General features: G+C 38.0%; 1 protein-coding gene across 1 annotated transcript in view; it reads right to left on the bottom strand.

Moving 5' to 3' along the window:
- Positions 1-17,204, bottom strand: part of LOC136863551 (insulin-like peptide receptor) — a 462,473-nt gene that overhangs the window by 108,522 nt on the left and 336,747 nt on the right. The window contains exons 10-13 of the mRNA XM_067139932.2: positions 7,952-8,166; positions 6,451-6,631; positions 6,193-6,362; positions 2,119-2,289 (exon numbers count right to left, since the gene is read on the bottom strand). Of these exons, the coding sequence (XP_066996033.2) occupies positions 2,119-2,289; positions 6,193-6,362; positions 6,451-6,631; positions 7,952-8,166 (737 nt within the window). The remainder of the gene's footprint in view (positions 1-2,118; positions 2,290-6,192; positions 6,363-6,450; positions 6,632-7,951; positions 8,167-17,204) is intronic.

The following is a 17,204-nucleotide window of genomic DNA, read 5'->3' as shown; positions in this document are numbered from 1 at the left end:
GCAATCCACCCTGACTAAAACAGTCCTAGGTCCTGAATTGTTCATGCAAATTATGTACTTTGAAGATCATTTTAATTCTTAATGAGTCCTAGAGGAGGTTAAACACTTTTTGGATGTAAAATTTGGGAAAAATCTCTCTTTATTATTATTATTTATTTGAAAAGTGTTATTTTTTACCACCGATTATGAAATAAAATCGCTCCAAAGGGCAAATTGTTGGAGATAAGTACATGGTGCGGCAGAAATACCTGATGAATTTCAAACGTAAATAACTTGGCAATACAACAAGCCATTTAAAGATTTATTGCACAGTTGGAAAAAGTAGTGTTTGCCATTTGTGTCACATACACGTACACACTATGTTTTGAGAATAATGCATCCAAATAACGACCGTCCTGTTTGATGCACCTCTGAAGCCTCTCCCTGAAGTTTTCACGATAGTCTCACAACACGCTCTGCGGTTGGCCCAATCACGTTCACTGAGTTTCTGAACACCCACGATTTTGTACGGATGGAACTTCATACCTGCGAGTAAAATCCTCCTTACGGTGCGATCCCAGAGTCCATATCACGTGAATGCCTACGCACCGAACATTGAGGAGATTGTGTAACGGCGTGTTTCACTGCAGGAACGGTCTCTGGTGTTCGGACGCTACGAGGCCTACCAGGCGGCTTTGTTTTCACACTCGAACCACTTTTTCTCAAACTGTTCACCCATAAAAGAATGGTGTTCCTGCTCGGAACTTTCTCATGTCGACCTAAGTCAAAGTGTCTGCGAAACAAACGCTGTGTTGTAGTAACAGAGTCGGCATTTTTGAAATAAGTCTCCATCACGAAACCTCTGTGTTCACCACTCCACACCATGCTAGCGACTAGCTGGCTGACTGACTAGCCCGGACAAGACAATGCACGTTTTCTTCAAGGCCAATAACACGTTTGAAAGCTGTGGCCAATACGACCTTTAGTTTGCTCCAATCTACTGTACGTGACATAAATGGCAAACCCTGCTCTTTTAAACTGCGCAACAAAATTGTGAATGGCTTGTTGCGTTACCGAGTTATTTACATCTGAAATTTGTCAGGTATTTCTGCCGCACCCTGTATATGCCCTTGCAGACTTGAACAGCTCGACATTTCGTATGCTTACACTTGGGGTCTACTGATGGCGGTTCAGGCAGCGTAAGCCATGATTTTCTACTTATTCCGTAATTTTTCTAGAATACATTTTCATTTTGTTCAATATCCATAGCCATTTTCATTTTTTAATTGCTCTTAGTCTCCTGCAATATATCTTTCATTGTAAATCACGTGAAGTTAGCAGAGACCTTTCGCCTAAACGTTTATATTTCGTGAAGTTACTTGTGTCTCGCAGCATGTATGTGTACGTCAGTCATGCCTCTAGGCCGTACAGCTAGTCTCGCTGTAAACCGCACTTCACTCCCATACAGCCATCGTTCCAGTACTATGTACAGTTCAATGGACATAACTAACCAACATCATCAAGCATAACAGTGACTGCTGCTTACCGGTAACAGTGATTTCCAGAGGCCGCGCTAATTTATCATGGTTCCACACATCACTAAAGGTGCGCTTTCATTTTAGCATGTTAACTTAGGACTCAGATTATGCGAAAACAGAAGTTAATTAACAATTAAAACAAGTTTAGAAAAAAGTATCTTATCGCAAATTTTTGTTACAATGGGATGTGCGATCATAATTTTTGTGAAATATATTCCTTAAAAGCAGACTTTTCCTTATGTCAGGGTTCGTCAGAAGGGGGTTTAAATAACATTGTGCTTATAGCGATTTGGCTGGGCCTTACGAAAATCTTCGTTAAAACTGGGAATTCTTAAAAGCAGGCACGTTAAAACGGGGTTCTACTGTAGCTGAATGTTATATCTAGAATTTAGAAATATTTATAACATCAAAATCTTCTTCATTTCTCCTCCAACAAAAGTTGTACCAAGAATTTTGTACTAACAGGATGATGTTCTATGTGTGTGTTATTAATGGTCTTACTTGCAAAGTCATGGCTTTCTATAACCTACTTCCTCAACTTAACTTTCCTATTTGAGTCCTGTAAAATATTTTTTCTGACCATGCCACACTATGTACTTACGTTCATTGCAATAATCTCTTTGCTCAAGAAACTCTTCATCTTCCTTGGACCACATACCCACAACCACATAATGAGTTACGTTGCCATTAGGACGTAATGGTGGTCTCCATTCAATCAGTAAAGATGAGTCAGAAGTAGGATATGCGCTCAACTGTTGTGGGTTTGAAGGAGCTGAAAATAAAAATGGTTATGGCTAGAGAAAAATAGCTCAAGAAGTGAAGCATCAAGTGCTACACAGTTTCCACCCATTCTTCAGATGTTTGGTTACTGTATCTCTCAAGGCTATATTGACTACTATATATCAAAACCCAAGGCTAATAACATGACAGTAAAGGATATACAGTACTAAAATTATTAAACACTATTTCTTTTTCTCAATGTTATGGCAGTTCTCGTTTAATAGAATAAATTAGACCACTTTTTGTACAAAGACCAGTCATCTTCTTTGATGTTCAGAGTTAACCTTCCGATAGTACACACATGTATATGACATGAACTGCATACTGGGATACTGTGAACCTCTCCACAAAAACATCTAAAATGTTCAACCAGTTATCCACTACACCTTCACTACCTATGCTCAGCAGGACTTGAAACAATATGATAAATGTGAATGTCAACTGGAATCCAAAGAGAGATACAATATCCGTCAACCTCTAATGAACATGCTGCAAATCATTTGTGTGGGATGTGTAAGACCCCTGTGCACATTGTGATGATTTAGTTAAGTTTTGATCACATAAGTAACTTTGTATCACAGTTCTAAATGGGTAATACAAGGAGTTAAATTTCACAGGAAGTACATTTTCTTATTCAACAGACGTGAAAGTCGTATTTACATGTGTTAATACCTGCTACTTTGCAGGAATTTCGCTATAAAATATTGGAGAAGTTACCATACAAAACATATTAATACAGTACAATAACAATACTTATATAACAGTAATATAATGTTTTACATTATCGTCGGCGTCGGCTGCATCTTGTGTCCGAGTAAACGCATTCTTCAGCAGTTTACATTTTCACACTCACAATGCTTTGTGAATATGTCTCATACAACTTAGTAGCCCAATCTTGGCATGAAACATATGTCCACACTGATCACATGGAATGGCTGGGGGAAGACAGGGCTGAGCTTGACAAAGCTTCCATACTTGTCGTTTATCCTATTCAAGTCATCGTCGTTCCTCTTCAAACACTGTAATTGATGTAGAAACAGTGTGGCGCCAAAATGTATGACTCTCAGCATGCGTGTCCCGGGATTGAGTGTCAATTCCAGCTTGTTTCATAGTATGCTTTAGCTGATCCTTGAAACGCATCAAAGGGGCTCCATGAAGTCTTGTGCAAGAGCAGAGTTCACTAAAAAGAGTTGACAAGGAAGCCTGGTTTCACTCATGTGATGGACGTGCCCTATCAATCTGAGACGGTGGCTTATAGCATGTGCTTTCTCGAGAACTGCAAGGTTGGTGACACAGTCCTCCCATTTGATGTTCGAGGTGGATCTAAATTTTTTGCAGATGAAAGTGCTCTACATTTTTGATATCCTGACAGTAGAGGGTCCAAGTTTCACAACAATGAAGCAGTGCTGGTACGTCAACACAGCATGGTAAACCATGATCTTGGTATGCAATGCAAGGTCCTTATTCATGAAGACATGAACTTCCTAGATATATAATGTGGTAGACCTGCTCCAGTGGAGTATCCACAATGAAGATATTGAAAGCTGGGAGGTTCGACCCAGGTGCAGGCTGTGAGAGTATTTCGGTTTTCTGAACATTAATGGAGAGACCCAAACAATCGCAAGCATTCTTGAAGCAACTGATGAACTGTTGTAGCTCATCAGGTGTGACAGCAGGTGCAGCAGCGTCATCTGCATATCGCAATTCTGTAACTGTGGAAATCTTTGGGAGCAAAGTCTAGCCAGATTTAACAGTCCCCCATCAACGCAATATCTGACCTTTACACCTTGGTTGTCTGTAGGACGTTCCATACAGCATGGCAGCCAGATTTTTTTTAAAGTAACACCGACACAGATAGGACTTATGGCGATGATGGGAGAGAAAAGGCCTAGTGGTTGGAAGGAAGTGGCCGTGGCCTTAATTCAGGTACAGCCCCAGCCTTTGCCTGGTGTGAAAATGGGAAACTATGGAAAACCATCTTCAGGGCTGCCGATAGTGGGGTTCGAACCCACTATCTCCCGGATGCAAGCTCACAGCTGTGCACCCCTAACCGCACGGCCAACTTGCCCGGTCATCCCTGTTTCAATCCATGAGTGATTGGAAATGGATCAGAGATAATATTTTGATGAATGATCATGACGAGCCTTGACCAGAATCACAAAATGCTGTGGACAGCCAAAGTGTTTCAGTACTGTCCACATAGCTGGTCTCAGGACTGAGTTGAAAGCCTTTTTCCAGGTCATAGAACACTAGGTATAAATGAGTCTGTTGCTCTCTGCATTTTTTCTGGATTTGCCTGCACAGAAGATCATATGTGTTGTGCCTCTGGATGTTCAAAAACGGGTAGGATCCTCTCGGAAATAATATGTAGGCGATTGAGCAAAATTCTAGGAAGAATTTTACCTGCTAGAGCTAGCAATGATATACCCCAAGAGTTGCCACAAACACTACAATCAACTTTTTGAAAAGAGTGATGATAGTGGCATTTTTAAGGTCACTGGATATTTCACAGGTTTCCTATATTAAGAAGATAAGCGTATGAAGTCCTGTCTTTGAATCAATTCGAGAGGAATGTTATCAGGGCCAGGAACATGGCCAGGTTTCAGTTTACTGAGAGCAGCGTTGAATTCTTTGAATTTTGGTGGGAGAGCAATCCATGGTTGTTGGGGATGTAGAAGCACTACATCAAGAAAGTCTTCAGCTGCACTTGAACTCCGACTAAGAATAGTGGAGATGTTCTTTCCAAAGCTCTAGGATTTCTCGACTATCAATAATAGTGGTAGTATTATCAGCAGCTTTCAGTGTCCTAGAGGAGGAGCGAGTTGGGCCATATAACTCTTTTATTCCTGCATAGAACTTATTACGCAGGTCTCGGGCATCAGACATACTTTGCAGTCCCTGAGCTTTCTGCTGCCACTGGTTGTTCTTAATCTCTCTTATTTTCCCCTGACATTTACACTTGTGTTCGATAAAGTACACTTTTTTTTGCATCTGAAGATGGATCTTGAAGAAGGGATAGATGGGCTTCTCATTTAGCATTGATGACACACAAAATTTCTTTGTTGTTGTCATCAAATCAGTCTTGTCTTACCTTTTTCTTAAAACCAAATCTTCATATGACCAATCAAACTTCTTTGGAACCATCTAATTCAAGTGAAGAAGTGCCAACTCATATAGACAACATAAAAATAGTATAGATTTCACATAACCTGGACATACACAGGCTGGACTACACAACGTTACATCAAACTTTACAACGGAATTGCCAAAAAAATTTTTGAATTTTATACCACAGCATTTCAATTGTACCATAATTTTAACTCATTTCATGCACCATTATAGATGCTAGTAATGTGTTTTAAAATGTGTTTTAGGTTGGTTTAGGTATGAATATGAAACTGTTCAATTTGCACCTAGGGCTGATGGCATATTATAGATGCCGAAACTAGTACCCTTATGACATGTGATTGACTCACAATAAAATATTACTGTATTGAACAGGTGGACCTTTGAAAACCTAAATTTACTGTAATCCCACTTCAATAGTGGAACACAATGAAATGTATAACTACTAGTGGATCACAGCTTGCTAGGAAGTGATCCACAAAGTATGATTTCAGAATCATTCACCACGGTACAGACGCATGAGATGTGTCAAACACCAAAACTGCAACAGACTGCCACTGACTCGGGAAAAACTAAGCGGCGCCTTCATAGCCAGTCCGTCTGACATTTTGGAAATAACACTTAAGAAATTTTGCCTGTTATGGGGTGATAGGTAGTGTGTACAGTAGAGTGATTAGAATAGACTGACTGAGCTAACACAAGGGTAAATACAATATTTCTGACTTTGAAAGTGTTTGTCGTGTCAGGTAAATAAGCGTTCACTACTTACTGTCTGGTTTTGTCATGAAGTACTGAATAGGACTCTGGGCTCCAGTGCGTTCAGTAGCAATGGTATATGTCTTCACATAAAACGCATACTGAGTGTATGGATTAAGACGTGTCAGAGGGTGAAATACTTCATTAGCACCATCTGGAACTGGGACATCATCAACTCGCCACCTGAGAAGTTTAAAATATAAAATTATTTCTTATTGCAATTCTTGTAGACCAACATTTCAGTTCAACCATAATCACAGAGTATACACACCCGTCACCACCACATGCATCTCGGCCATCGTAGAGAGTGACGTTGCGATATGGAGCTTCAGTGATATAAACTACATATCCCAGAAGAGAACGGGGATCATAGTGCTCAAATTGCTTCCACGCAATAATAACAGCCATTGATGTAATCTTACTGATTGTCACCTGAAGTTCTGTTACATTACCTGGAACATAAAAGAGTAATTTCTCAAGCATTGCCATGTATAACACGGATGCTGTAATTAATGCTCAAGTAAGAAAGTTAGCAAGAACAAAATACTGATACACAGGAAACAGATGGAGAGCAGCAACTTACTAAGTAAGAACGTGTTGCTAGAGTACACATAAAAGAAACACGAATCAAGTTTTTTTTAATGCATCCTTCATTAGTGGAGGAAAGTTTAAGTCACATGTAATTAGTCTCATTTGTATGTTATATACAAGGAAAGGCACTGATCATGAGAAGGTTCAAAAAACATTTGACATATCATCCCTCATCAACCCTGGTCGGGGATTTTAACCTTAATTGGTTAATTCCTACGGCACAGGGACTGGGTGTATGTGTTGTCTTTATCATCATTTCATCCTCATCACGACACACAGGTCGCCTACGGGAGTCAAATAGAAAGACCTGCACCTGGAGAGCTGAACCCGTCCTGGGATATCCTGGTACTAAAAGCCATACGACATTTTTTTTAACAGAAAAACAACTGCAGATTAATTTTAACTTGACATGACATCTGGCAGCTGGATAGGTAGTAACTGGGAGGGAATGTTAAGAAAATAATCACTGAAATATGTTGTCCTTGGTGGTGAGTTGCTTCATTAGTTGCCATACTGGCATGGAAATATTGCTCACAAAATTTTTCAACTGCCAACATGTTGACAATATTAAAGAAATGTTCATATAGTGGCTCTGACAACCACAAAATATATTTCCAGTTTACTAGATATATACTGACCATGATTCTTTAAATATTATAATAGTTTGTTGACAAATTACCATGACTGGACATTAAAATGTTTGCAAATTATAGACACACAAAATACTTTCTGTTGAAAATCTGTGTGTCCTGTAGGACTATTTGAAGATAAAAAACCAAGTTTGCCCAAACAGATTATTGACATTTCAATACACATTTCTGGAAAAGTATCAACTGAAATTTATAGCAATTGTGAAAAAAGCATTGAATCAGAAAAGAATTAATTGTCCGTTAGAGAATGAACAGCCACGGATTAGAACATAGATTATTTAAGACCCACTGGTCAGTGATATTTGTGAAATGAACAGAACTAAGTAGCTCTGAAGATAATAGAAATAGAAGTAAATGAAAAGAAGAGAGGTAAAAAATAGACAAGAAGAACTGAAATGAAGATGGCTAAAGAAAGAAGGTACAAGGAGGACAAGTTCATTATGTCATGTTTTCATTATATTTCAAAGAATGAGTCTAATACTCCAAAAATCTTTGTACTTTCTACAAATATAATATGATGTTAGAACTTACATGCAACTTTGTCACCATTAGAGTTGCGTGCTACCTCAAGGTCTGTGAATTCTGACAAATTAGCAACCTTTTTGAGACTTTCTATTTTGTAGTAACATAGTTTTGGATTAAAATGGAAGAACAGCCGCCCACGACGAATTTGTAGATCAACTTCACGAGTAGACCAATCCCACAACTCTTGTAAGTTCTGGTTGTCCAACACCACAAAAGCAAATCTGAAAGAATAATTTGCACATGAACATGTTGGCACATTAGACAGGAGAAAGGGATCAAGTTATTTCTTCTAATTCTCTACATTGAAAAAGTCTGGAAATGTTTTCAACTGTTTTGTTATGGATTAAGATATCCTCTTCTCAGGGCTATATTCAAGCACTCCAGTATCTCTTCAAATCTACAACAACTAAAGGGGTGTTAAACACATAGATTCATGGGGAACCTATTGATCAGATTTTCTGTCATGATCATGGTTATACCTAATTAGCACCTGAAATAATCTGTCAGTCATATTTATAATTTTAAACTGCAATCAATTGTACTTATTTGTTTTGGTGGGATGATCAGAATTTAAATGGTCCATTTACCTGTTATCCTTGTTATTACATCATCATTAGAAATTTATTTAACTGCCAGGTTCCTCAACGAATTCAAGAAGCAGCAGCAATTAAGATACTCTAAAGTGCTTTAAAAGGAATTGGCCTTCTACTGACAGAATCCCCGACAAATATCAGAAAAACTATTTTAAACAGTGCGCGTGATCACTTCGGGCTCCGATGGGTGGGGACACAGAACGGCCGCATTCTTATTTTGAAAGACAATGGACAGAAAGTGTTTGTTAGCAGCATGGCACAATTAATAAGCCTTATGTGAGTGAGCACGAGATTGACTGGGAAAATAACAATGAGTTATATAATAGCGTGTAGTGTTTGTGTATGTGGAAGTGATAGTGTGTGCGAAAGCGATTGTGTGAATATTTCTGGAGGTGCTTATGAAACAACTATTACCGGGCGAGTTGGCCGTGTGCGTAGAGGCGCGCGGCTGTGAGCTTGCATCCGGGAGATAGTAGGTTCGAATCCCACTATCGGCAGCCCTGAAGATGGTTTTCCGTGGTTTCCCATTTTCACACCAGGCAAATGCTGGGGCTGTACCTTAATTAAGGCCACGGCCGCTTCCTTCCAACTCCTAGGCCTTTCCTATCCCATCGTCGCCATAAGACCTATCTGTGTCGGTGCGACGTAAAGCCCCTTGCAAAAAAAAAAAAAAAAACAACTAGGGTGAGTAGTTTGAATTTTTCTGTTGACAATGGCTAACGTAAATGAGTCAGTTATTTATACTGAATAGCATGTCCGCGATGTCATTGACCCTGTCCCTCTTCATTGTCGACCGCCTTCACCCCTACCTTTCACTTCACCAGCTGTGGCAGGAGACATTCTCAAGGAAAGGTTACCTCTCCACCAACAATATTTTCAGTGTTGTCACATCAATGCACAATCACTTGTTTGTCATTTTGATGAAATACAGGCGCTATTGAGAAACAGTAACTTGGATTGTATTTGTGTAACAGAGACATGGTTACAGCAGTCGCTCAAATTTGATCTTGTTAAACTGAATAACATGACGTTACATCGCCTAGATCGTTTTAAGTCGTGTAGGGGTGGTTGCGCTATATATTGCCGCAGCGACTTAAAAAGTAAAATAGTTATGACCTCAGATCCTAAGATTCCCTTTCGACCCGAATTCATGTCTGTTGAACTCTTGGTTAATAATAAAAAACTACTGATTGGAGCGGTACACAAGGCGCCGGACATGATACATATATGACCTAGACGTCGCATTATCGAAGTTAACTCCGCTGTACAAAAACATAATCATTCTTGGTGACTTCATTACTAATCTCCTAGTTACAAGTAACGAATCAACATACTTACAAAACTTATTCCATGGCATGGATTACAATACACTGACACTAGACGCGACTAACCACGTTCACACAATAAACTACACATCTCACACACTGATCGATCTTATTATAACAAACATCGCGCAGAAAGTGGTCAAACATGGACAGCTTGCTGTACCAGGTATTTTGACCCATGATTTAATATACTTACTACCGAGCTCGATAGCTGCAGTCGCTTAAGTGCGGCCAGTATCCAGTATTCGGGAGATAGTAGGTTCGAACCCCACTGTCGGCAGCCCTGAAAATGGTTTTCCGTGGTTTCCCATTTTCACACCAGGAAAATGCTGGGGCTGTACCTTAATTAAGGCCACGGCCGCTTCCTTCCCACTCCTAGCCCTTCCCTGTCCCATCGTCCCCATAAGACCTATCTGTGTCGGTGCAACGCAAAGCAACTAGCACAAAAAAAAAAAATAATAATAATAATATATACTTACGTTACTCTCTCATTCATTGTTGACCGCCTTCACCTCTACCTTCCCCTCTCTCTCTTCAAAACCAGTTACATAATGCGAAGGGCCTTCAAGCATTTTAACACTGAGGTAATACGAAATGAAGCATATCAACTGCCCTGGAATGACATTCTACTAACTAATGACTTTGATGATAAGGTTGACAGACTGGACTGATTAATGTTAGGATTGTATGACAAATACACTCCAAAGAAGCAAATTCGATTTTCTCACCTTTCGTCTCCTTAGCTAACAAATGAATTTAAGTTGGTCATGTCAAATCGTGATGCATGGTATAGGCAATTTAGGCGAACTGAAAGCGCTAGTGATTTAAAAAATGACCGTATTCTTTGAAATAAAGTCAAGCAATTAATTGTAACAGCAAGTATAAATATATTCAAGAGATAACAAACACAGGAAGTTCAACACTAATACGGAAACAATTGCATCATGTGGGTATGGGTCACAGCCTGACCAAGCAGGCACCCAGTAAACCGCTTGATGTTCTAAATTTTCATTTTACGAAAGCAGCATACACTAATAAATATATTGCTAATAATAATGACTATGATAATTGTACCGGGAGGTACACCTCAATGCCGCGCATTTAAAACTAGCACCTAAATGAACTCCTCTATTGGTGAAACTGTGAAACTGAAACTACACCAACTTGGATCTTTAAACAGAAGATGTCACCATCTAAATATTGAGTAATTTTTTTATTGTGAAGTTTCCGAGAACTGACTGAATTTCTACTAGTTTTGTTTGCTATATATCAAGAAGTTTGGACATTGTTCCATAGATGACACTACTAAAAACTATGATCATGCACCCTGGTGCAAGGTGTAAGAACTTATAATTCAAAGAAGTTTTGTATTCATAAGTTTTTTTTTACTGACTGATGTTCATTTATTTTTGGGTTGGCAATATTTCCTTTTTAATTCCGCCAGTTTTGAATCTAGCCAATCCCTAATTTCTGTAATTAATTTTCCACCTATCACCGGCTTCTTCTTCGATTCTGAGTGTAACTTTGAAATTAACCAATAAACTTGAGAGGTTGTGGCTAGTTTAATCTTGAATGGTCTCGAACCTTCCCTGAGGGTTTATAAACCACAGATTTTCACGTTTCTTGGCTAATTTATCGTCATCTTACCGAGTGTGTGTGTCAAAGCAGGAGGCTTACAGAAATTAGGGATTGACTAGATTCAAAACTGGCGGAAATAAAAAGGAAATATTGCCAACCCAAAAATATATGAACATCAGTCAGTAAAAAAAAACTTATGAATACAAAACTTCTTTGAATTATAAGTTCTTACACCTTGCACCAGGGTGCATGATCATAGTTTTTAGTAGTGTCATCTATGGAACAATGTCCAAACTTCATCGGCAGCTAGAACTGCTACCAGGTATGGCCACATAATTCCATCTTTCTTGTTGTAGCTACCTCCGCAGTTTAACCCGAGGGAAAGGTCTGAATCGTTCACTATGTAACCTTCTTTTCTAAAAATGTAACTTTCTGCCGGCAAATGTAAAAACTTCATAAATTTTTAACTGTAAATCGGGGATAGAGAGTGATGTACCCTCTCGAGCTCCCCTTCATCTTGGTTTGAGGTGAATACGTTTTGTAACTGTTTTTCTTCCTTTCCGTAATGCATTAATTTATCCTTATACGAGTGACCTCAGTAGTTTGGGAATAGCCCCCAGTTTCATCGGCCTAGTGCCCTTTAGGTTCTAAGTGTTCATATCTAGGAGTGCAAGTATTCGCCTCCATTCATTTTGTGTTCAGGCCATTAATTTAACCTGTTATTCTTATCCCACGAAGGCCCAGTAGGTTGGGTATTTAATACCCCTGTAAAAATAAGTTCCATTTGTAAATAGTGCCTTGAGAGGCCTGTAATTGTAAGATGAGGTTGCCTCGAGTAGGCTGGAAAAACTGAGAGCCTGTTCGCTCTTTTTTCAAAGTTTTGTAAGATTAATGAATGCCTCTTGAAGGCTAGATGTTGTAATTTTGGGAGCAAGTGCTCTTTGAATTAGGAGTTTTCTGCCCTTGTATAAATTTGTGCTCTTTTGTAAATTTGAGCTAGGAGCTCAGGAAATGTAAAGAGAGGGCTTGAAGCCCAGGATTTGTTCAGAAAACTAATCTTGTCTTTTCCTAGACTTGTTTATGATTTATCACCGTACCTGTGTTTCTTTTTTTATGATGAAAAATTGTTAAGTTTGAAATTCTGAAAATATAACCTTCAGTTTAAGTTTTAAATTAAATTTGATTTTGTAGTTAGACCCATTCCAGCCCGCACCTTCTTTAACCTCTTTCTGCTCCACGGGTAACCCCGTAACAATCTAATGTATATATATAAAATAAGAGTTTTGTCTGTGCATTGCTCAGAATTTGAAAAGAATGATATTTCTGTATCGGCCATGTCCACTGTAACAAGGAAATGCAATTTTTACTTTTCTGTAATTTCTGTCTGTCTGTCTGTCTGTCTATCTGTACATACATCACTAGAAAACGGCTGAAGAGAATTTAATAAAAATCAGTAAGCGAAGTCGGGGAATAAGTTGCTACTATCTAGGCCATAAATAATTTAATTCACGCTGATTGAAATGGTAGTTTAGGGGAAGGCCTAAAATTTAATTTTCAAATACTTTTTGTTATTAGTGGTTCTATCTTAATGAAAATTAGTATGCAAAGTTGGGAAATAAGTCGCTACAATCTAGGCTATAAATAATTTTGTTCACGCTGAGTGAAATGGTAATTTAGGGGAAGGCCAAAAATTTAATTCTTAAATATTCATGTTATTAGTGGTCAAATCTCATTGAAAATTTGTTTGCAAAGTCAGAGAATGAACCACTTAAGTCTAGACTATACATAATTTTATTCACGCTCAGTAAAATGGTAGTTTGGGGGAAGGCCTAAACTGTAATTCTCAAATATTTATATTATTAGTGGTCGTATCTATAAATACTACATAACCAAAGTTATATAGAATTAAATTTCCAACTAATTATGTGTTATACATTTTTACCGTACTGGCTATGATAACACAGATATTCATGAATTTGTATTTTTGTTGCCAAGTTCATATCAACTCCGAGCCACGAGAAAATGGGTTAACAAAATTTAATGAAAATCGGTATATAGAGACGGGGAATAAGAAACTACAGTCTAAGCTATAAACAATTTTATTCAAACTGGATTAAAATGTAGTTTAGGGGAAGGCGCCTAAAATTTAATTTTTAAACACCTATGTTATTGGTCCTATCGAAAAGTACTACATAACAAACGTTACAGTAAAATAATTCGAACCTATGCACTCATGCCCATATCAGTGAAATGTGTGTGATAATCTGAATTAGAAGAAAAAAAAAAGAGAGAAATATTCGTGGTACGCAACCAATTGCATAACAGAGAGACCTCCCAAGTTTGAAATGCCTGCAAAATATTGTCTTCAAACAGGTAAGGAAAACTGTAAAAAAAATGTGGCCTTAAAGTGCATATTCTTTATGTGTGGTGCTAAAAATATTTTTCTATCATGCAATTAACGCACCTCATTTATGTTTCACATTCGTTCCCTAACAATGAAGCGACCTTGGTGCGCGGTAACCTGCCTTCGCTCTCTCTCCCCCTCTCCGGCACAACTGCAACTCCACCTCACTGTGCGCCGCGCCAACCAGCAAGATGCAAGGGTTGCCCAGTAGCTTCATTGTCACATGGATTTTGAATCAAGATTTCAATACCTTCCAGTTCGAAACAGCAGCTAAAGTTTTGTACATTGCTATTTTATGATCTCCTCATCCTCTCAGCAAAATTGCATTGTCAGTTTCAATATGACCGTATAGATAGTTCCCTTGTCAGTTAAAGCCGTGTGTTATATGTTACCTAGTGAATCAGGGTGGCAACTAAAAACTGATGGGCTGCATGGTTAAATACCCGCAGAGGAAGCTGGGAGTGAATGTGTTAAGAACAACTTAGGTTATCGCCCCCTATCACAGTTTGATTACAGGTGTAGATAAATGCACAGAAGCATGGCCGTCTATAGTCACCGCTCACACTATGTAGCAACATCGCAGAGAGAGGTGGTTGCTGTCCTTTAGTTAGACACAGCTGCGGATAAAATCAAGACCCAGCAACTTGTATTTTAAAACAATGATAAATGATTGTTAACCTACATCTCTATCAAAACTGTCTTATAAGCTTAAACTTAACAATTAAGAAGTCAATCAACAAAACAAATACATACAATGTCATGAAATACTTCTTTATTTATATCATACTGGTACTACATTAGTTTGCCTGATGACCTGATGACAATGACACTATCTTTAAGCTCTTTTTGTTTTTACACTTGTCCAAGTTTATTTCCCAGCGAATGTTTATAAATGCGTTCACACTTTCATACAGAAGAAAATTTTTTATGGGACAATTTTCAGTTTGGAATAACTACTATCTGAATATTTAGTAACTTCACGAAACACGACATGATTCACCCTATTAGTATCAGTTATGACACACCAATGTTTTCAGTATACATAAATGTACAGTATTTCACATAAGACATCATTACACATCTGACCCCGTAAGCTGTTTAACAGGAATAAGTCTTAATTACCTCTCTGAAATGACAAATGGCGAAAGCAACTGAAAATTCCACTTTATTCCTGGCAACTCCAAATAATCATTCAGTTTTATAATCTACAGTTCCTCTTCGGTGGTTTTTGTCAACTTGAAGATTCATGATATTTTTGCTCTCAGAAAGTTTAACAACTTACTTAAAGAAAATTATATTCCCAGTTTTTGAAGAAGAAAATAATTCAAAAGAATTTTCTCTAATATCGAGGGCACGTAAATGTAAAAATATTATTCAATCTTATAACATCATAACACTTCACACTCTGCTTATATATTTAACACATAGTTGTGGACAAACCACAGTTCTTTTTTTTCCCATAAATATGGGACCAAACTGATTACATAAAATCTATTATGTTTTTAGGCAACTACAATCACACCTAACAGTGCCTTCAAAGAACATTTTCAAGTTTTGTAAAGAGGCATCAATCTGCAATAATAGAGAACTTCTGTTATTGATATCATCTAGTAAAACATATCTATCACAAAAATCTACGGGAGCAGAAAGCTGACTTTGTTATGTCGCTAAAGAATTTCAACACATTAGCAAGGCAGAAGTTTTATGTGGTAGGCAGCCACAGTTCACATGCACTTACACGCAAAAATCACTGTTTATTCTCATTTTCACAGAACGGCATGATTGCATTTATGAATACGCCTTTCCTTCCATATCAGTATATTTCTCAACAAAACTCAAGTCGCTGTCTTGAAAATGTTTCATACATACCACTGATCTGTTTATTGACTTAATTTCGTGCGTAAGACTGAAGAAATTCATTTACTGCAACGATCAGGATCCAAAGGCAATAAAAAAACACTTCCATATCCTTCTAAATTTAGTGACATATCATAGCTGCTTACACACCCTGGCACCGCACATCTCTGTGGCATGATTATAAAATTTTCAAATCACCACACACAATAAAATAATGGAAATATCGGGATAAATATACAACATGGATAGTGCCTTGCATACTCCGGTCAGATGAATGGACAAGCTACGGCATAGCCACATTTAGCACAATCTTGTCATAACTAGAGACAGCCGTGACCAAAGTCTTTAATCTTTGACTGATTATTTCTTCTTCATATTCTTGTCGGGTTTAATGAACTTCCAAATGGAAATTCTAAATTCCCATGGAGGGAATTAGATATTTTTCCACCAATAGAGCATATCAAAAATCAGATAAAAAATCAGATAAAATATCTAATTCCCTCCATGGGAATTTAGAATTTCCATTTGGAATTGCTAGGCGGGCATTAATTCCATTGTGGAGTTTTATCTCCCGTATGCAGTTATCAGACTGTGCCTCATAAATAGGCTTCTGATAAGTTCACCTGCATACACCCCGGCATCAGTGGGTAGGGTCTGACACATCCCACTCTGACGAGTCTAGTGTCAGACCTAAGACGAAATGCTGGTTAATAGAGCAAATGCCTGAAAAGCCATACATCTAATTTTTTATCTGACTTTTTAATGAACTTGCCATGAATGACTAAACTATCCCATCACCTACCCATTGACTATCATACAACTGCCCAGAGTTCTTCATGGATTGGCAGGTCTCTTTCATAAATACCCAACCTCTGAGCTCCTAGGCTGATAATTCAATAAAATCAGAAAGTTAAAATGCTTTGAACAAATAACACAAGTACAGTACCACAAGCAAATTTGTAATCTACCGCTACACCTTAATGAAACACGTAAATTAAGGGTCTTATTAATTCTGAAAGAAAGCAAGTAAAAAGTAAGCAAGTTCAAACTGACATTTACCATATAGGCTACAGTAGTTCTTTTTCTGAAAATTATTCCATAGATGTTGCAAATAACCATGATGACTACACACAGGAGCAATTAGCTGTTTGAGTGATACAGTTCACAAGTCAAGTTCCTCAAAAATTACATGATCACAGTTTACTTCCAAGCAACTCTGTAACAACAGTTCGATTGTAATTCCATATTTACACAATGGAGATCTCACAATATACTCTCATTGAATTCCTCTTAATTTCTTTTAGCTTCATTACCACTTTATAATTCTTCACTTCACTTCACTTCACTTCACTTCACTTCACTTCACTTTGTCCCTTTCGTCTACCATCAAGGTAATCTGCCCCAGACTAGTCAGACGCTCCCAGGCTTGCTCAATTCAAACAACTCAAACTATGAAAATAACTTTAAATTACACCCTGGATTTGATGGGGAACATATATCTA

This window comes from Anabrus simplex, chromosome 2 (assembly GCF_040414725.1).
Source record: "Anabrus simplex isolate iqAnaSimp1 chromosome 2, ASM4041472v1, whole genome shotgun sequence".
Lineage (NCBI taxonomy): Eukaryota > Metazoa > Arthropoda > Insecta > Orthoptera > Tettigoniidae > Anabrus > Anabrus simplex.
The sequence above is the reverse complement of the archived record's forward strand: the minus strand, read 5'-3'. Positions and strand labels throughout refer to the sequence as shown.